General features: G+C 37.2%; 1 protein-coding gene across 1 annotated transcript in view; it reads left to right on the forward strand.

The window, feature by feature from the left end:
• Positions 1–19,904, forward strand: part of CYP7B1 (cytochrome P450 family 7 subfamily B member 1) — a 173,808-nt gene extending 153,904 nt beyond the window's left edge. Inside the window, exons 5-6 of the mRNA XM_004435764.3 lie at positions 5,738–5,913; positions 13,821–19,904. Of these exons, the coding sequence (XP_004435821.1) occupies positions 5,738–5,913; positions 13,821–14,108 (464 nt within the window). The 3' untranslated portion in view covers positions 14,109–19,904. The remainder of the gene's footprint in view (positions 1–5,737; positions 5,914–13,820) is intronic.
• Positions 19,905–22,753: the final 2,849 nt, after the last annotated feature.

Raw genomic sequence — 22,753 nt, forward strand, 5'->3', positions numbered from 1 at the left:
TTGATGCCAGGTCTGTCTAACTTCAATGCTAACCTGTAAAAACTGTCACCTCAGAGGGAAATGCTCTAGAACAGACCAGAGACATTGACCACTATTTTTCACAGGGATATGTATCACTAATTCTCCAATGCAGTTGGGTTTGAGGGCTTAAAGGTTCACATCAGAATTGTGTGGGTGTTTCTTAAAATAAAAATAAATTTTTCCTTTTAGAATAGTTTTTGATTTACAGAAAAGTTACAAAGATAATAGAGTTCCCATATACCCCACACACACACCTTATTTCCCTTATTGTCCTTATTGTCAACACCTTACTGTGGTATATTTGCCACAATTGTGTTATTTTGAAAAAGCTCATTCAATGTTATAAAATAATTGTGTATTTGAAAAATTAAAAGTGTACATAATTTAGACAACAGTAGTAAAGTTTAACAAAATCCTCTTCCAATGGGGTTATACAGGAGACATAAATTCAACTTCATGTTAGAAACTTCTAACTGGAGGAGGGGGTAGAGGCATTTTCCACAAAGAAATCAGGTAGTGAGATTTTTATACATAATATAAGGGAACATTGATTAAAAAGTGGAAAATACTGATTTGATTGTTTATCAAATTTTCAGCTCAGCACCAAGCTAAGAGGGTAAGATAATGTAATGAATGCTGGAAACAGGAGTTGAAAGGACAGAAAGGGAAATTTAATGAGAATGCAAATTATTGTACTTTGGTCTAAAAATCAACTGTGTGAGAATAAGATGAGGAAATGTGTTGCTTAGCAGAGTAGGTCCTCAACCTTGATTGCTCATGGGAATCATCTGGGGAGCTTTAAAAATACTCACACCTCTGGTCCCACCCCCAGAGGTTCTGATTTCATTGGTCTGGGGTGCAAGCTGATGGCTTTAAACGCTCCCAGGGTGATTCTAAGGTGCAACCAAGGTTCAAAACTACTAATTGAAAGATTTTAGTTAATGCCATGGTTCTGATTCCATTGGTCTGGGATGGAGCATTTATTTTTAAACCATCTTAGATGATTCTAATGGACAGCCAGTGCTGATAACCTCTGGGATATCAGAAAGCTTAAACCAAGTCAATGTTGATATTATTTCAAAAATCTGTTGCTCATCTGTTTCCAACAAAACATTAATAGAAGTATGGTATCCAGGACTGAGAAAGTAGTTCCTCTCTACTTTTCCAACTGAAATAGCCCACCCAGTTCTGCTCACTTTAAAAGGCACATTGACTAATTGAATTCATCCAGGATGTCAAAAGACCGAAGGCCATATCATCTAGGACATACATTTTTAAAATGACATGGTAGTTGTCTTTAAATATTTTTAATGGGCTGTTACAGGGAGGAGGAATTAGAATTCTTTTTGCCTTTGTGTTTTCTAAAGGGTAGAAATTAAAGGGAGAAAAGTTTCAGCTCAGTATGAAAAATAACTTTTTACTAAAATGGACTTTCTGAATGCCATCATGGTAGTTCTCCAATCAGAAACTGTACAATATCTTCACTAGGATCTTGGGGAGCATTCCTGTTTATATGTACCTTCCAACTTTGAACTACCTAGATTGCACTGTCCATGAAGGCCAAATCCGTATGCTGTGTTCTCTGTTTCCACCAGCAGCCTTGGCCCAGTGCCCTGAGCAGAGTAAGACCTTAATAAACGTTTATTGAATATATAAATGTTGAATTTGCATTTCTATATGTTATCAGTAAACCAAAGGCCATGTCTGCAATGCAGAGTAAAAGTAGGCATTTGCACCAATTCAGGTTTATTTTTAACTTTACTTAAAATATACAGTTGTTGAGCCAAAAATTAGTTATTTTGCTTCAAATTATATGATTATTACAGTTTCTCATTTACCTTCTCACTTGTCTTGAAGGCAGTTATGTGAAAACACACACACATATCTGGAGCATCATGCCATTTCCTCATACCTTCTAGAGCCCTCTACCTCCAGATCACCCTGTCCCCCTTTCTCATCCACCTTCTTTTTAACACCACCCCAGTGTTCAGCCCCAGCACACTGCGGCAGGGCCCGGCTGTTCATTTCACTCCAGCCATCTCTGCTATCCACTGATCACCATGACTAATCAGATGGTATGACAGTCTGCACCAATCATTAAGATGACCCAAATTAACAGCCTGGCCATGTCACAGTATATTCATCCCACAGATACAGACATGGCCTAAGTGTGAGGTAGAAACTTGGATGTGCTCATTTGTGTTTGCATTGTAACGTGCGTTATTGATTGTCATAAACTGCCTCAGCGCTTTAAATCTGCAAATGAGAATCATCTGTCAATTATTACAGCCAGAATTGAGATCTGAGGGCAAAAGAGAAAGTGTGTGTGTCTTTTTCTACCAGCATTTCCTTTCATTTGCCATTTTTCTTCATGGTTACATTGTAAGACATCTTGGCTCAACACATTCTCAAGCTTTTTGCTTTAAAAGGATACTTAGAGTATTTTTATCTCCTAAAAAGAGAAACAAACCTTCCCTAGCCAGGTGAAGAAGGAAGCGCAAGCTCTGAATTGTAAGTTCCTTGTGGGAATTCTGTAACTCAGTTTCCTAGTGTATACTGGTCAGTCAAGCTCAGTTCTTAATAAAACATAGGCAGCCTTATCTTAATCACATTTGCAGTTGTTGGCACCTTGCGGTGTCTGGTGTAAATTATCCCCCAAATATTTGCCTTCTTGATAGCCATTTTTCTACAATGCGTTTAATCCGTAGTGGGTCCTATTACCTGCTAAATGTTAGTATAAATTAACAATCCATTATGCACAATAAGTTTTATAAAACATTTACAGATAGAGATCATGTTTAATTAAAATTAACTTGCATATGAAAGCCAAGGGCACTAATGATCACAATGACCTTTTATTACCTGCAGTCCCTTGTTTTGGCTGGAATGATTGACAGCTTGCTGTTTGGCTACCATGTTGAATTTCAGCTGACAAGACTTTTCATTTTAACTCAATTTGCCCGCCTATCACAAGCTGGTGGCAGGCCAGACCCAAGTCACCCAGCTTTGCCTCAGCAGCTTGCTCTAGTTCCTCATTAGTACGCATTTATTCAGTGGAAATTGGAAGACAAATGCTTGAAGGCATGTGAACTAAGTATAGCAAATTAGGTTTAAAGACTGAATATTTATAAGTATATGGAAAGTTTTTTTTTTTTTTAAAATTCTAGAGCGAATTGAGAACTGAGTGCTAGCTTTGGTATAAAAGAAAGGAAGATAGAAGGGGGGAAGGAAGATTCTAAGAATAACAATACTATAAGCTTTTTCTTTCCGTTTGGCAAATATGTAAAATCTCTCTGACAACACCTTATCAAATACCAACCTGGCCTCTCTTTCATGGAGTGCTTGCACAATGAAGTTTAGCACCTCGTGTGTGAGAAAGGGGAAAAAAATGAGGGTCATGTTCATTTGTTGCTTGGTTATCCCTTGGTATGTTTTAAATTGCCTTGTTTGTTCGGCACTAGCACAGAAACAGATGTTGCTCTAGCTTGCAGGATAATTTACTGTACCTCCTGGTGCAGCATGGAAGTCCTCCCAGGGCCCAGCTGGTCTGTCAGTGACACTGGCTGGTGTCTGCTCAACTATGACAACTACAAGTAGAGGCTGCAATTTTTTTGTTGTGCAGTTGTCATTCTTCTCAACATATAGCCCCGCCTGCATTCTTACTGGGGCTGGAGGAAAAGCTGCTGGCTTCTGTGTCTGTCTGTTGTAACGCAGAGCCACGGAAGCTCCGCTCTCCATTGTTGATAATAATGCAACTCATTACTTTTGTCGTCTAATGATTATCGGCATGATCGCTCAGAGCGAGAGCCAACCTCGTCTTGCACACATAACTGGTACTGGAAGGTAAAATAGATTTGTCATTTACGATCTGACCGCTAAGCCACACTTTGTTCCCCATTATTGTGATTCACTTCTGCATAAGATATGCTTGCCCAATTGCCATTTGTGATACTGCAGTGGGCGCAAGCTGCCATACTTCCCGTGGGCACATCAGCCAATCGGATGTGACCATGTTATTCGGACTGTTAAATGCCTGCCCTGTCACAGCAGCCACCCCACAATTATTTTGCTTTTTGTATTGCTTCTTCCCACACCCCTACTGGACTTGTTGGGTGAACAGCACTGCTACATATGTCAGCTACCATTTCACACCACAAGCTAAAAGGATGCTGTGCTGTTGTTGATCCAACAGAGCCAGCAGCGGGACATGGAAAGCCGACCCTTGCTTTTCACCATAGAAATGTTGGTCGCTGGTGTCCTGCCAGCTGAAATCCGTCGTGTCAGGTGCCTTGTGGCTATCTGCAGTAGAGTCCCTGTTCCAAAACCAAAGTTCTTTTCTGGCCTCATCACCAACAAACCGATTTGACTCTGCCTGATTATAATAACGAAGGCAGTCCAAAAGAATATGCACAGCCTCACTGTACGTCACATTGAATCACCACACTGGCCACACAGAGTTGACCGCAGCCTCATTTCTTTAGACAAATGCATGCTTGGGGAAAAACCTCCTGGGAGAAAGCACCTAAAGCTACTTGATATCCCTATGCAAGCTGTGCATAGATTTAAATTTTAGTGAAATTACATTTATTTTTATTTTTTGGCTGATGCGAGCCCTCACTGACCAGCCTGCCTCTATAATCTAATAATTGGGTACTCTGTTTTAGAGCTTCTAAACACTAAGAAACTGGGCTGTGTGTATGTATTTGTGTGCAATTCTAAATTGCAAGCCATAAACAACCATTTGTTACCATGTGAAGGGGGAAAAACACTCAATTTGGAGATCTTTTTCACATTGTTGATTAGAAAGAAGCAAGCTTTATATTCTAGGACCCATTCACGCTGGTGAAAACATAGTCAGTTTTGATTATGAAGGCAGAGATGCAGACCTAGACAGGAGCTACATACTGATATGCATGCTATCAGAATGATTTATGCAAATTATGCATATTATTCCCAAAGGAATTCCTCCTCAAACTGCCAGGATAAATTGCCGGAAATTAGCCATAAAATCTGTCGTGCTAGGAGCAAAAGGTGAAGGCCACTGGGAAAGCAAGGACATTCAGCTTCTGGAATCTTCCAGGATATGATGGTGGCTGTTACTTTCCCTGGATGCTGACGAAAATGTGATTTTCTTCTGAATCCTATAAAAGTATTTTCCCCTTGAAATTTTTCCAGCAAATGCTGACTCACATTTTATTTACAGCTAGCATAAAAGAAATTAAGTGTTAAGCTCAGAAAGCACTACTACAATTACATTACTATTAACTGCCTGAGTAGTTATTAAATGCCTAAGCCTGGCTTTAAAGAGTTTGCTGTTCTGAATGTTGGTGAAATAACCCACCAGCGGTGTACTTTAACTGGCGTACGGTTTTAATGTCCAATGTATATACCCATAGCACAGCTTTCCTGCCTTGCAAACCGTTCTTTCCTACAAAAATCCTAATTAATGACTTTCTGCCCAATTGCAATACTGTTGCCGCCTGTCTGTGAGATGCCCCAAAGCTGTCTTGGGGCCGGGCCACAGCTGTCTCACCCACCTCCTCCTCAGTCTGGCCATCCAAAGCCACCATTGGCTCCCTCTTGGTGTTCAATGGATCTGATTAGGAAAGGGTTTCCTTTTTAATCAAAGCTATTGGTAATGAGCTTTATGGCAAATTGAGAACACTTTCAGGAGGAGTCATATTTTAATAAGCTGTTGCTTGCTTGTTTCCTTCAGAAAGCACCATTCTCGAGGTTTTACGACTATGCTCATTTTCGGTCATCATACGTTTTGTTGAAGAGGATTTGACTCTGCATTCAGAGACTGGGGACTACTGTCTGCGAAAGGGAGATTCGATAGCCATCTTTCCTCCAGACTTACACCATGACCCTGAAATCTTTGAAGCTCCAGAGGTAAATAAACATCAAGCTGGTCATTGCTACTTCTTAGATACTGCAAATACATTCCCCTTCCTCATGATCTCTTTCTGTCTCTTCCTTTTGCCACCTTGTTCCAGAACGGATTTGAGATGGCTTGATGACTTCTGTTCTTCCTTCCAATGGGAACATTTTCCTATTTACTGAAGTGTTTCCTAAGGATCTCTTTTTCAAAGGTTTTTTGATCTATAAATAGAAGTATAGTGATGAAACTAAATGCTAGTTTCTTCAAATGAAATGGACAGTATACCTTGACCACCATTACCTTTAGGCCAAAATTAGGTTTTGCTTGGCAGAGAATTATTGAAAACCATAGAAGGCTAGCTATTGACAGGTGGCTTAGAGAATAAACAATGATGACTATTTTGCTAAGTGTTTCCAGAGTGGGGTTGACTGTCCCAAAGTCAAATACCATCATTGCAATAGTTAAGCCATATACTTTTTCACATTTTACTAAAGGTATATGCCCCTTTTCGATCAATTAGGATGGCATTATGAACTTGAGATTGTAAAGCTACTGCTGATAGGTGAAGCTCGGAGGGTAATTGTGTCATCTCCTTGTATTTTTTTCTGAGGCTGGAGTTAATGAATATCAAAGACTGGAAATTAATCCACCCTGGCTCATCCCTTAATACCACTTAAGAGGTTCACTACCTGCATGCAAATTGAATGCAGTCATATTCTGCCTGTGCTTCTCATGAAGTGATGTTGTTGCTGCAGTGGTTTTGTATATAAAATGCCATTTTTCAAAGGGAAATTTCTGTGCTCTTTTTGAGCAGTTCGTAGCTGAACCACTTTTAAACCCAGTTTCTAAGTTAGATGTTTGGCGGCCAGGCTGGATTAAAATATTGTTGAATCTTGGAAATTAACAAGAAGAGGACAGACTTCAAATACAATGAGATAGTATGCATTTGTTTCATCAGCAAAGGCAAAATTTTTAAGTGAAAGGAGAATGTACATATGGTTTCCATGTGTTTCAGAAGAAGAGGTATATATGAATGATGATAGCAAATTGGAAGTAGGGTATTAGTGAGTGAATGAATATTCTGCAGACAACAAGCTTTATCTCTACATTTGTAAATATCCAAAATCCCACACATGAGTAGATATTCAATAAATAGGGCAAATAAATAACTAATACTTGAAAAATATTTGAAAATTTTAAAATAATTTCATTTTTATCTACAATTTTTAACTTCTGCTGATTATTTTCATTATGTCATTATTCCACTAGTCCTTAAGTTTACTATTCATGTCACAATAGTAAAATCAACATTAAAGTTATCAACAAATACTTAATCAATGTTTACTAAATGACCACTGTTTTTATGGTACTCTTCTTTGGGCTCCTCCTATTCTCCACCCCCTGCCCCTGCCCCCAGGATGGAAAAGACCATAAGTTAGACTTTTAGGAATTTAAAAATCAAAATGAAACATTGAGGGGGCGGCCCGGTGGCGCAAGCGGTTAGGTGCGCACGCTCGGCTGCGGCGGCCCGGAGTTCGCCGGTTCGGACCCCGGGTGCGCACCGACTCACTGCTTGGCAAGCCATGCTGTGGCGCCGTCCCGTATAAAGTGAAGGAAGATGGGCACAGATGTTAGCCCAGGGCCAGTCTTCCTCGGCAAAAAAGAGGAGGTTTGGCAGATGTTAGCGCAGGGCTGATCTCCTCACAAAAAAAAAAAAAAAGAAAGAAACATTGAAAGTGTGCTGATTTATATTTTTCCTGTGGAATACTAAATAGCAGTGCCCAAACTTTACATAATAAATTAACCAATCTTAATAGTAATCAGAAGGGTTTGCCTCATACTAAATCTGTGGAGGAACAAAATTGCAATATTGTGAATACTGATTTAGCATCATTAGTAGCTCTAACTTGAGTTGATGAGCACTCTCTATTATTTACTAGACTTACCATTAGCCAATTATGCCTGACTAATGTTAAAATTAAGTAGCTAATTTTTTACCATGGTATTATCTTCTTGAAATTAGTTGTGGAATGCTGATAATTATTGGCACAGCAAAAATGATATAGTTCAGAACCATTTTTATGTGATTTGGCAAGGTCTCATGTAATCATTCATTCTATAAACATTTACTGAGCATTTACCATTATCAGGCATATAGATTGATTCCTTTTGTTCTTAACAACTTAGGATGGCAATAAGTAGATGCTATAGATGCTCATATAACAGATGTCCATCCAAAAACAACCATGCACTCACAGTAAAGAAGAGAAGAAAATTCTGGAAAATTCTGTCCTTGGCCATTTGTCATTGAGAGCACTAGTCCAGGAGCTCATCAGAGGCTCATATTCCTCACTTACCTGTCTTTTGTACCCTACAGATCCTGAATGAGAAGACTAGGCCTTAAAGATAGAAAACAGAAAATAGCTGTTAGGCCAAAAACATGAGGAAGACTAACTCTTCTATAGATAGAAGACTAACTATATAAGTATACTTATTCTTGAAGGACATAGAGACTGAAGAGCCTTAGCAGAACATAGGTTCTCCTAACCCAATGAGACATGGTTTCAGGATGTTCAAGCCCAAGAGACTCTAGAATATTATATTCCAAAAACAGGCCATGGTCTACCTTCGTATATCTCTCTATTTCTGCATCTCTCTCCTTACTTGGCCACCAAAGAGGCTCCAGATTACCGCACAAGAATCACCCTTAATCACCTCTTCTTTGCCAATGTCCCTGATTCCCACCTCATTCCTCAGAGAATTTGCCACTGCCCACCCTGAGCTTGTGTGTACCTTTGTTATGGTGCATACCACGTGGTATTTTGCAATTACTATTTTACTTGTCTGTGCTCCTATATGCTGTAAGCCCCAGAAGGGAACAAATCCTATCATCGCCTTCTCTGCATTCTCTGTGCCTAGCACAAGGGAGGGTGTCCAGAGAAGGTGAATAAATAAGGGGATGCTGGGATGGATGAATGTGCCGAAAGGGACAATACACTTTAGTTAAAATTTTAAGTCACCACAGATATTGCACATTAAAATATGTTCTGGGCCTAACTAGATCAGACAGATGAAGTGGCTTGTGTGTAAATATAGCAATACTATCAGGAGTGGTAAGAACTATGGTGAAAGGAGAGTCCAGGAGGCATCTAAGCGAGACCCTTTGGCTCCTTCTGGACTAAGCCTCAGCTCTTACAAGCATGGAGACCTGATATGGCCAAGTCATTTTTATTTTTTTTAAAAGATCTCAAGAACAGATTTCTGAGTGAAGCTTAGAATTGTTAAATGTTTGGAAAAATTAAGTTTAAAACGTGATGTGGGCTAAATAAAGTGTTTAGGGACCTAATTGGGCCTATGAGCTACCAAGATGTAACCTCTGTGTCAAGAATTATTCTTGTCCTGAATATCAGTTGTGTAGCTTACTGTAATGTTAGCCACTCAGGTGGCCCTTGACTATGTGTGACAACAAATTGGGAAGTGAAATTTAAAACAATGAGAGAGAGCAAAGGAAACACCCCTTCCCAATTCTTCCTTCCTCTCTCTTTATTAGTGTAAATGCTATCCAAGAAAGTCTAGATAATCTGTTAATTAACTAGGAATGGATAGCTTTTTAAAATTTTCTGAAGGCTTCCTCAAATTTACCTCTATCAGCCAGACTTCAAGCAGCTGGCTCTCAAATAATCAGTAAATGGTGATGATTTCTTTTCTGCCAAAATGCAGTATCCAGAACTGGAACTATGGAGAAGACCAAATCTGTTGGTTGGTTTTTCTGTGGCTAGAGATGCTAAGGTATGAAGGGAGGCTGGAAGACACTGTTGGGTCATAGGGAAGACACAGCAAACATTTAAGATGGTAACACATTGTCATAACCGTGGAGCCTCCTAAAGTAAGGAAGCAGTGAAACAACAAAGTAATCACAAAGGCATTGGAATACCCCAAGAAAACTCTGAAATTGAAAAGCCTTATTTTACCTCATATAAGTCTGCCCTACTTCTCAGAGGCATAGGAATTATAGTGATAAACAATTTGAAAGCCCTTGAAAAATTCTAAATCACTATGAATATTGTTGTATCAATATTATTTTGGTTATTGTCACTGTTCTTAAATATACTAATCATAACAAATGAGGAAATACTCTACATTTTTGTCTGTATCTCAAACTGAAATAGAAGTTGTGCCATCAGTATACTTCAAGGAAACAAAAGTATACTGAGCATCTACTATCCGAAAAGCACTTTGATAGGCATAATGAGTGACACAGAAATAATAAAGGCCTCTGTCCTTAAGAGCATCTAGTTTAGGGGCTTGGCCTTATCACATGGCTATGTTCTCATAGCCGGATGCTTCATGTTGAGATTTCTGCCATACCGGTAAATTGGCACTTCATACATAGGATGTTGGAACCAGCAGAGTGTTGGTAAACCAGCACTCTGAAAAGCCCTGATTTTTGTCAATTTTCATAGTGTAAATACTCCCACCTTGGCTGATTTCATCTTACCAACATGAAGACCCTCACAGAGGAGTTGGGAAGAAGTGTGCACACTCTCTCCAGCTGGTACAAACTGGCTACAGCACACCTCTGGTTGCAACTCATGTCATGGATATAAAAAGGAACTTCTGTACTCTGTCCTCTTGTTCCCAGGAGGACTGACTGTAAACCAGGGGCAACAGTGCAGCCCCTTAGTCATCCATTCAAAACATGGACAGTTTTTATTTCTAGGAAGTCATATCTTTTGTCTAATCTAGATTCCTATACCCAAAATGATGAATGGAGTGAATACAAGACCTGGTCATAATGTATGTCACCTACTCAGCAAGACCATGTTTTAACTTCAATGCTTCACATACAGGAAGGGCTAAAAACAATCTGTTGAACTGAACTAAATATAGTATTTGGAGGACACAAATTAGGGTGTTATACAATGTTCCTCGGTCACTTATACCAAAAATTCTTCTCTATCCAGAAAATTGTATTGTCTATCTTGATTTCTAGTGCTATTATATCATTTTCTATTTATAAACACTCAATATTCATCTATTCTTCATTCTTTACATCTTTATTTAGTCATCCAATACTCATGTTTTCTTTGAAAGCTTGAATATTGCTTTTAAAATATACTTTATTGTCAAGTATTTATTCATTAATTCAACAAACATATATGGAACCTCTGCTATGTGCATAGCACTGTGTTGGGGGCTTTGAAAATACAAAGATGAGTAAGACAGTGTGACAAGTCCAGGCTCCTGGGATGTCTTGGCTCTGCCCTCTCCTGTGGATTTGCTCTGTCTTCAGCCTGATGGCAGGGTGGCTACAGCAGTGGCAGACATCACAGTCACATATGACTAAGTCCAGACAAGGAAGAGTAATGAACCATTTCTTTTTGTTTTTCTTTCTCCACAAGAAGGAGACTTCTCTCAGATGTCCCCATAGACTTTCCCCCGGTAGCACTGATGAGATTGGTTCACACCTCCTATCCTAAATCAGTCGGAGGCCAGAGCAATGTGATTACCATGATTGGTCCCTAGACAAATCCTATGCAGGGGAAAGATGTTGAGGAATCAACACAACAATCCTTAGAGGAGCTATGGGGAGTTCCAGTGTTTTACGATTTCTCTTATGATTTCTCTATTCTCATATATTTAATAATATTGCATTTAATTGATGCTCTTTAATTGTGAAGCACCAAGGTATTATGATTACTGCAAAGAGTTTAGGTCAACATGACAAATCCCGTATTTAAGTTGTTTCACATGAGTGTATGCATCTTGAGCTTCCTAACCCTTTGTTCTATGTCACCATGACCCCAAAATCTCAGGGATGAGACTATTATACCCCTTCTCTTTTTGGCTAAAACCAGACTATATCCCTAGCAGCTGCCACAAGCCCTTCCTAATATTGGTTCCTGCTCGGGTTCTCCATGCCCTGGCAATGGAAAACAAACTGAAAAGAAATGTTAATTCAAAAATGTATTTATGCCCTTTGAGCTTCGTGGTCATCAAAGAGCAAAAGAAGTTGGGCTTTTCCCTTCTTGTTTCATAATGTAAACAGCTAACTAAGAATTTCTAAGATGTTTATTATGAGGAAATTGAATAGAAGCTGATGGAAAACTAGAGGAGGGGCGTTACAGATTGACTAGAAATTTGAGGGAATGTCAACACCAAGTGAAGGTTACAGTGATGGGAGAGCACTTGGGCATGATGTGTTTATCACTATGGCCTCTCAGAGAGCAGCACATTCACTTTCACAAAGAAGAACAGGAAAGCCGTGCCAGTTCCTGACTTATTTATGATATCAGGACACTATGAAGTCATAGCCCAAGCTAAGTTTTTCTTTTGCATTTTCTGGCTTAAACAGTGGGGCTACAGTGAGACCTTTCCTAACAAATCATTTCATGGCAAAGTTGACTTAAACTGATTTGGCCTAGGCAAGGAGCTCTTGGGGAGAGTCCAGGTCTCCTCAAATTGGTCAGTGAGAAGGAGGAGGCAGCAATACTGAACTCGAGCAAGCGGGCCTGGGCCCCCAAAATAGAAAAAGAACCCCAGGAGAGAGTGCCATATCCTAACTCTATCTGCTGTAACAAAGAGTATGTCAACAAAGAGTGTCCTCATCCATTACTAGAGGGATGAACAGATATTTTTAGTTGAGCACTGGTTAGAACCTCTTCAGGTATATCCTAGAACTCTCTGTGGGAGAATACACTTGTGTTCTAATGCAGATTAATTTTGCCACTATGATTTCAGCTTGCAAGTTGGAAGGGACAATAGAAACTACCCAAAGTGTGTTTTCTAAGCTTGAATATTTATCAAAATATGTATCATAGATAAATGAAGATAAACCCAATACTTTAAAAGGAAATGATTTTGCTGACATTAGTACTGGCATTGAGAAAATTAGATCATTTGTGGTGGATTTAGAATCTATCCACATATTGTAGGGTTTTCACTATAACCTGAAATGCTTTCGATCTGACCTGCCTCTTTGACTTTGACTTCATGTAGTTTATCAAAGTTGTGTGCTGAGCAGGTCTAATGCTAATGAGCACCAAGTCCAGAAACTACTTGGTCGTTTTCATGCATGCCATGTGCACTAATTTAATCAACGATTTAATTCACCATGGGCTGAAATAAGGTCACTCAGCCTCCTCTCGGAAACTCAAGTGAGAGTAAATTAAGATGGCAGACCAAACACCCTAGATAAACCAGTCCCATCATTTTCTGTAACAAATAATATAACTTATTTATGAAAACATATCGGAAACGCTTGCCACCCTAGAGTTACCCCAAAGAGAGTTCGTTCTAATAGAACTGTCATAGGAGAAATTCAGTACAACATCAAAAAACAAGCAAGACCAATTTTGTGGCTTAGTTCGTCTCTAGTGCTTTATGTCAATGTTATTATTTTATATCTATGTAATCCAAATATAAACACTGAATCCTAAACTTATAGTTCGCATGCATCAGTAGCTATCTGGGAAGGGATAGAGAAAAGCACATTATTAGGGATCCTCAGTTAGGCAGCCTCTGTAGCCTATAGGCTTCATTATTCCGTAGTAACAATGGTGGCATTGCAGGAGCCCTTACCTTCTGCCCAACATTGATATATCAAACGCCAGTAGCAAAAATAGAGATACTGCCTCTCTACTTAAGAAACAGCGTAGGAGAGAAATGTGAATTGGGAAGAAAAGTCATATAGGTGTTTGGATTTCACTTTGACGTGGGAGAAGTAATTTCCCAGTAGCATTTGACTTTTTTGAAAGTTCATACATGATTTGCACTTAGTCAAGTTTTACTTTCTGCTGTTTGCTGGATTAAAAGGAGCCTTTTAAGACAGGCAAGGAGAGCTGGCAACTTTGTGGACCTGAACTCAAACTATTTCATGTAAATTTTTAATTTTAACACTCTTTCTTCTTCTTTACAGGAGTTTAAATTTGATCGTTTTGTAGAAGATGGTAAGAAGAAAACTATCTTTTTCAAAAGAGGGAAAAAGCTGAAGTATTACCTGATGCCGTTTGGATTTGGAAACAGCAAGTGTCCAGGCCGATTTTTGGCAATTATGGAAATAAAGCAATTGTTGGTTGTGCTTTTAACTTATTTTGATTTAGAAATAATTGACCATAAACCTATAGAACTAAACTGCAGGCGCCTTTTGTTTGGTATTCAGCATCCAGATTCTGATGTTTTATTTAGGTACAAAGTAAAAACTTAAGGAAGCTAAAAGGAAAGAAAAGAAATCTATCAAAACTAACCTAAATGTCCTCAGCTCATCTATGTGGTTTTAATTTCTGCAAATGCAATTGCTTTGTTTGTTTGTTTAAAAGGTGCCAATTTCTATTTGATCTGAGATCAATCTAGTTTGTACTTGGGCACAAAACCCATCATAAAATGAAACAGGATGGTGGCATGAAAATGGACACCGAAATCAACATGATGATAAACTTAAAATAGCCTTTTTAAGTTTCTGCGTATTGTGATTTCCAGCTGTCATGGTAAATGTGCCTTCACATCGATAGATTTGGCACCGTGGGATTTGTCACTCGAATTCTTCTCTAATATGTAAAGATACACTTTATGTACTACTGGATATTTGTGCTGGAAATGGACACAGTCTAACAAATTCCAAGTTTTCAGAGAGGAAGGAAATTAAATTTCCATGAGATGTACTGGATGAAAATGTTCCCTTCAAGTATAATGTCGATAATATCTATGTCGCCAGGGTACGTTTGCATTAAATGAGTTTTGCAGTAGATTAAATGCTTTAGCTTCACTTCAATATTTAACCATCCATAAATGCTCTTTATTACTTTGTATACTATGGCTCAATAGAACAAAATTTCTTGTTATATAAGAACACTCCTGTTCAAGTTAGATACTGATAAGATTTATTGTATAGGAACACACAAAACCTATTATATGTTCAGCAATTGCCCTAGACATTAGTATTAGGTTTATTGTAGGAGGAAATGTTGAAATCATTACAGGATTGATTGTAGCATTTGGCTTTAGTATAAACGATAAAGGTTATGCTAGTAGAGAAACTAGATAGCAGTATTTATTATCGACATTGGCCCTTTTGGACTTGGAGTTTATTTGTATTATTTTGAACTACAACATTATGTAACGCAGTATAATTTCACATGCCGTAATGCAGCATTGTGTCGATGATTCAAAGATTTCTAATATCAGATCACCAAATGATTGTCTGGCATCCGACGTAAATGATGCTGCTGTATATAAACAGGCAAAGTAGGTAATAAGACCCAGTTAATTCATGCTGCTGTAGTTGGAACTTCTGATATTTCAGAAACGTGCTATTGTTTTTAAAAAGGAAATTGATTTTAAAAATAACATTATAAAATACTTACCATACTTAATAAGTCAATAGATTTTCTAGCATTTATTTTCTCCTTCCCGAAGTTCATGCTCTAAATGTTCCTTAGTGATGATCTACTGGTCTAAACTCTGGTTTTGCTTTATTGAAGGTGTTTTCATTTTTGCCCTCGTTCTTGAAAGATGATTTCAGTAGGCGCACAAGTCTGGGTTGACAGTTATTTCCTCACAGGACTTTGACGATATTGCATGTTCTTAAGGATTCCATTGTTGTTGTCAGGAGGTTAGCCTTTGGTCCGTTTAAATATTCAGTGGGTAGTCTGCCTCTTTTCTCTGATGGCTTTAACGTGTTCTCTTTGTCTTTGATGTTCTTACTTTCTTTCTGTTTATCCTGCTTGCACATCATGGTGCTTCTTGGGTCTGAGAATGTGTGTCTTTCATCAAGTACAGAATATTCTCAGCCAATATCTCTGAGTAGTACCTCTCTGAGGCTCTATATTAGACCTTCTCACTCTATACTCCATGCTGTCTGATCTTTTCTCCTCATATTTTCTCTCTAATTTATGTTCTAGGTTATTTCTTTAGATCTCTCTTCCAGTTTATTCTCCATACAGTGTATCTAATCTGCTCTTTAACTCATCCATTGAGATTATTTCTTCCTTCTTTTATACACCTTAGTTCATGGTACACAATTATAATTGGTCCAAGCAAGACCCCTCTGATTTTGTTTACTTATTCTATTTTAGCCCTAATTCCAACCATCATAACCTTCCCCATCATAGGCAAACATTCTAATGTGTTTGATTTGCATCTTTTTATTTGTGTGTTTTTTTTTTTTCCTCATGAGGAGATCAGCCCTGTGCTAACATCTGCCAATCCTCCTCTTTTTTTTGCCGAGGAAGACTGGCCCTGGGCTAACATCCGTGCCGATCTTCCTCCACTTTATATGGGACACCGCCACAGCATGGCTTGCCAAGCAGTGCGTCGTGGAGCGCGCACACTTAACCACTTGTGCCACCAGACCGGCCCCCTGTGTGTTTTTATAAAACATATTATCTTGGGTGCATATGTTTTTAATTTACATAAATGTATTTTCTATAAATCATATTCTTCTCAATTTTCTTGCTAAGCTGTATGTTTTTAAAAATATATCCACATTGCTTTATATATCTAATCTATTGCTTCTAAGTGCTGCATTGTATTCCATAATGTGAAGCCACCATATTTTAAGGATCTATTCACCCAGTGATGGAAACTATGTCTGTGGGACAGTTAATTTGGGGGAGATGCCAAAGCAGAACCTAAAAACCCTGCCCCCACCCATCATCCCACTGCTGTTCCCAGCCACCCTCACCCTGGGCTGCTGCAAACCCTGTCCTCACCGCCCGTCCCCCAACACACACACAGACATTTAGTCCATGACAGCCTTCATTCTCTGAGATGTTTTAGATTTGTTCTGTTCCATCCTCAGATCCTTAAGACCCTCTCTCTTCTGTGGGGTCTCCAGGGTTAATTTTGAGTCAGAGTGCCAGCTGCCAATTTGTCACCTTTCAGCTTTTCAATTCCACTGAGTTTGCTAAATTCAATGATTATGTTTTCAGTTTGAGAATTGTCTTCTGTTCTTCATATCTGCCTGGTGATTTTTGATAATATCTTTTTCTTTTTTCATACATTCAATATCCTCTTTCCTTCCTTTAAATATACTAAGAAACCTATTTTATATTCTGTATCTGATATTTGCAAATCATCAGTATTTTGTGGGTCTGATTTTGTAGTTTGTTTTTCTTTTAACTCTTACTCAAGATGGCTTATTTACTAAGCCCATGTTCCTTGGAATTTTATCTCTGGAAATTTTTTGTGTGTGTCTGTGTGAGGAAGATTAGCCCTGAGCTAACATCTGTCGCCAATCCTCCTTTTTTTGCTGAGGAAGACTGGCCCTGGGCTAACATCCGTGCCCATCTTCCTCCACCTTATATGGGACACCACCACAGCATAGCTTGACAAGCAGTACGTCGGTGTGCACCCGGGATCTGAACCTGCAAACCCCGGGCCACCACAGTGGAGCACACACACTTAACCGCTACACCACCAGGCCGGCCCTCTGGAAATTTTTAAGACCTGAGTTTAAAGTTCATTCCTCCAGAAAGAATTTGTGTTTGCTTTTGTCTGACTGCTGATGTTGCTATCAAATTCAGATCACTTTCAATTTTCAGCTTGAGTATTTTGAGAGGGGATGGGGGATGGGGATAGGAGCTACATAGGTAGTGTGGGTTCTAGCCCTAAATCAGCTACAATGCAATCCTATGATTAAGAATAGACAGGAGAGACTTTCTAGGTTTTTCCTCCTTCACCCAGAGCCATCGCTGAGACAGGCAAGTATACCGAATCTTGCTCTGTGGAGCAAGATTTCTTTCTAGTTCACCTACTAAGGATGTTGCCTTTGCAAGTTCTTGGCTTTGTGCAGAAGTCTGGGACTTCACACACACACACACACACACACACACACACACACACACACACACACACACACACTCCCAGCTTGGGCCCTAGGCTTTATCTCCTGCCTGCCACAGCATAGCCCATTCATTTTGTGCCAGGACATCTAGTCCACCATATTGCCTCAAGTGGAAACTTCCATCTTCTTAAATTCATCTCAGTAATATACTTTTGTGATACAACAGCAGAGAGATCACAGGAAATTATTCCATTCTAATTTGTTTAATTTATAATTAAAAGTGTATACAGGAATTTAGAATAGAAAGTAAGAATAAATAAAATGGTTGAGAAAATATTATATAAAAGCAATAGACAGTAGAACCAAAACAAGAGAGTTATGTGACAGGCTTAAATCTAGTAATTAAAGAGTGTTTATGAAAGAAAAGATGTCATGGAAAAATAAGTTAAAAGACATGGAATCTAGCTGTGACATAACTGGTTTGTTATCATCAACAAGTCACTATGCCTCTCAGTGTTTCAGTTTCCTTATTTGCAAAATAAAAATAGTAAGGCCTTTTCGACCAGGTTTCATTATGAAGATTAAACACAGGGAGATGTGTGAACTTATTTTGAAAAGTGTAATGCAATATGCAAAGGTAAAGTTGTAAAGGAGATACTTTAATGATGTGCCTTTTAAAAACTGTTTTTATGTATTTGTTGAAGGGAATAATTTTTTAGTCAATAGATAATTCATTATTCATTTATTCAATCAAACATTTATTTCCCCTATTCTAAATATATGCTATGTACTGGATTACCTGTCTTCATGAGCACACAATTTATTAGCGAAAACAACACAAACACAACTAATTTATTATAAATGTAGTTGTAAGTAGTAAATTCATCTCTTTAAAATTATTCTAAAATTCTGACATCACTTGTTCTAGCTAACCTTCCATCATCACTCATTCCAAAGTAGTGTTCTGTAATGAGAAATTACTCTGTGCGTAATTACACACAAGAAAACATATATATCATATATATATTTATATATATATCATATATATATCACATATATATTGTGATTATATGGTAAAAATAACCAAAACCAAATGCAGTCATTGAGGCTCCAGAATTTTTTTAAAACTGTATTTTACATACCATAGAAACCCATGTTTTTATTTTTACAGCTTCCCCTAAGTTCCACATTAAAGGAAATGAATAACTAATTATATTGTTTTATATCAATGACCAACAGAAAGGAAGTATTCAGTTAGCAAAAACTAAATGCTCTGAAGGTATTAAGAAAAAAGCTTTTTATCACTAAATAAGGCATGCTGATAAGCAACCTATATGGGAACTTTTATCTGCCTTGTTTAGGCTTTCTTGGCATACTTCATTCTATCTTCTCCATTTTATCATTAAGTTTTGGGTCACAAGTCTAAGGCAAAGGAGTTTCCAGACTCCAAATCTGCATGATTGCTTCTGTTTATTTTCTCATAAAAAAATAATTTGGGTAACATTTCCTATAAGCATCTTCTAATTTAACAGTGGAATCTTAAAACCAATTTCAAAGATCAAAGCACATTATCTTGGTTTTGATCTTAGTATAAAATAATGTTAATAATTATAAAACAAGAATTATATGCCCTTAGAATGTGCACTGTTTTGACCTATTAAATTCACCAATGTCGCAACCTATTATTTACTAGAACTGCATTATTAGGTATTCATATTCACATACTCAATTAAGAAAAAGTTAGCAAGCCAAGATTACATTCCCTGTAGCATTATTTTAAATTATAATGAGCAATCACATAAAACTCTCTGGTATTTTTCTAAAGCAATTATTACTGACTCTACTTCATAGTGTTAATCTAAATCAGTGATCATTATGTTTGAACTTTTTAGCTTAAATGTTTATTTTGTTTATAATACCTTCTTGAGTAAGATAAATTGAACTCATGAAAAGCTCTACTACACCATTTTAAATAGGAGATAATTTGGCAATACTTATGTTTAAAAATATTTTTTAGACAGAGGAGTGCTATATATTTTAAAAACCTGTTGTCCTGAATTTTTTCTTTCATATTATCTTTTGGTTTTAAAATCGTATATATGTGGTTATGAGGAAGCAAATTATCTTAAAAAGATGTTAGGTGAGAAATGCAAATACTTTGTAAATCTATTTAATTTTCTTTCATTTACAAGAATTCAATAAATCAACTTTTAAAGCACAGGTGAATGACCGTATCTCCTTATTTCCCTACGAGAACGTGTTGGGTGACAGATTTGATTACAAATAGCAGATTATTTGGGAAATAATTTTGCTGTCTGAATATCCCCACATCCCATCCCCCCCCACACACACATATACATATATTCTTATTTTCTGATACTTTCTCTAAAAGTACATCAGTTGTTATATTCAGCATGCTTTTCAATATATTTTAACTTATTTATCTGGGAAATAAAAACAGATCCAAGAAATATCAGTGATTAAGTGTTTTAATAGGTTTATTTTAAGCAGGGTGACCTTGCTAGGCTACAGTTCTTAATACCTGTTGTCATTCTGCGGAGAGATATACTGCTTAAGAACAACAAGAAATGGAAGAGAGAGCCCATTAGATGTGGTCCCTGTCTTCCACAGATCACTTTACCACAGATAATGAATGAAGCTGAATAATATTTGGACAGTATTCAGTTTATTCAGAAAGCTGAAATCCAAAAGGTAAATAAAGCCTTTAACACAGAATGCTGTTGATGAAATGAAACGTGCCCCCTTCAGTAACTGTCCAGACAGCATCACTGGGACACTTGGCTTTTCTAAGAACCACTCCCCCCAGTCATTAACATTTTGCAGGAACTTGCCTTAGCCTCTGAAGGTGTTCCTGTGCATTTGAACTAGTCAGTTCAGTATGTTTAACAGTTAGGGTAAATTATATCATTAAATAGACAATGTATGAAATAATTATCTTTGCTTTCAATTTTACTCTAAAAAACACTTATTGGGTAAATTAACATTTTGCAGAACTGTCTGGAATTAGCCATGATCATGCGAGTAATAATGTCCATTTTCTATTCAGGATATAGATGGATAGAAAAAATATTCAGTGGTTATGCTGGATGATTTGAAGTATGTTTGATATAGTTTATTGTTAATTATTTGAGGTATAATTTATGTTCTCAATTCCTAAATGTATTCATTTTTATAAGGAGAGACATGATATATTACAGACTACACAGAAAGTAAATGTTTAGAGATAGACTCACAAAGCATTTTATTTCCCTTACAATATTTTGTGCTCATAGGAGAAACTAAAGGGATATAAGTATCAGGTAAAGCTGCTAATGTCTAATGATTCGTCGTTGAGTCAAATTTAAACGCTTATAAATATTAAGTACATATTAGTTGGAGATTTTTATTTGTTTGCAAGAGAACATTTACTCCATATAAGTTTTATTTCTAAGAACTAGCCGTTGTAGTTAACATAAAATGTGTGTCATTATTACCTGACAAATAACCCACATTTTTTAGTAAATACTTTGGTCTTTTATATTTAAATGAAATGTACTTTTATCTCATAACGTCTAACTGGCCAATATATTTAAAATTTTATAAATACCTTTGTTTTATACTTTAAATGGAATTTTTTTTAAGTATTTGAAATCACTTTGAATTATTTTTACGAATTTAAAGTATACAAAACATTTCATGTTTTGAAATTAGGTAGTCAATTTTTAAAAACTTTCTTTTGAGCTAATTTTAGACTTACAGAAAAGCTATAAAACAGTATTCATTTTTAAAGAAGAGAGTCCTCAGACTAAACAATGCTTGCAAAAAGTTAAACTAAAGAGTGGTCCTAGGATTTAGCCAGTTGAAGATCTTAGGTAATCCTTCACTTTTGGTGATCCTCCACAATAACTACCCTATAGGGCCACATACTGCAAATAATAACTCAGTGGCAGAGATAATTTGAGTACGTATGTCATCCAGATCCTCCATAGTCCAAATAAGTGTTTTGTTTTCATAAAAAAAAACTTTTTTCTAAATTTTAAAAAGAGCTTACCTTGTTGAATAATTCCAGATTTTACTTAATTTCACTCTCCTGAGAAATCTACACTTTCAAGATATGTATGCCTGATGCTTCTCCCAAAGATAATTAAAGTTATTCCCTGCCCCTGCTTCCCGATACATGGGGCATTTAATAGATGGATTTCCTTTCCTCCTCCACAGCTCTTTGTGTTTCTGTGGAGGCCTGGTTAGGAAAATCATTTCTTTTCATGGAACTTTCAGGTGGAGGGCACAGGCTCAGCCTGGCACCTGCATTTTAACTACAGCTCTGCAAAGAGACGGTGCATGGCAAATGTAGCTATACTTCCCTGAACACACAGTGCATGATTTAGTGTTTTAACCAGTTAGGTACGTAATCTGGGTCTCTCCCATAATAAGATATTATTTGTCTTTTCTTTCAAAGAGTAGATAAGGATATTTAACAAAGAAATCCCTATACCAAGTTCTTCAGTAATTGCTAGAGCAGAATAAATGCATAAAATGAGGTTAGGCTATGAAGCATTTTTATGTTTAAATCTAAATTCTCATCTCTAAACATCTCTATTAACATAGCAGATTTGAGTTGCAACCATCCTCCTAATAAAATATGAAATCTTTAAGATTGCAAAGCATTTGTAAATAATGGATCCTTTAAATATCCCTGAACTTTATTCTAAAACTTAGAAGGAGAAATAATAATTGCTTTATCTAACCACTGATACCATTTTAGCATTTGATGAAGATGTTAATTTATGGTTGGTTAGCAGTTTATGGCTGCCATTAGTTTTTCAGTTTGGTCCACATTAGAAATCTATTTTTCTTTTTTATTTTAGTCTGAGACAATTATATAAAGATATGGTTATGTTTTATCTAAAATGTATCATTCTACTATAGCATTTCAAATTATTCACAGATCATAGTTCTTATATGTGCATATATGAATTTAAAAATACAGCAATAAAATGCTTGAAACAGATCATAAATTTGCTTCATATTTTATTGCATCTCTGAATCAGGTTGAGGAGACAAGGGCA

Source organism: Ceratotherium simum, chromosome 31 (assembly GCF_057802395.1).
Source record: "Ceratotherium simum simum isolate JZ-2026a chromosome 31, ASM5780239v1, whole genome shotgun sequence".
In the NCBI taxonomy this organism is placed as follows: domain Eukaryota; kingdom Metazoa; phylum Chordata; class Mammalia; order Perissodactyla; family Rhinocerotidae; genus Ceratotherium; species Ceratotherium simum.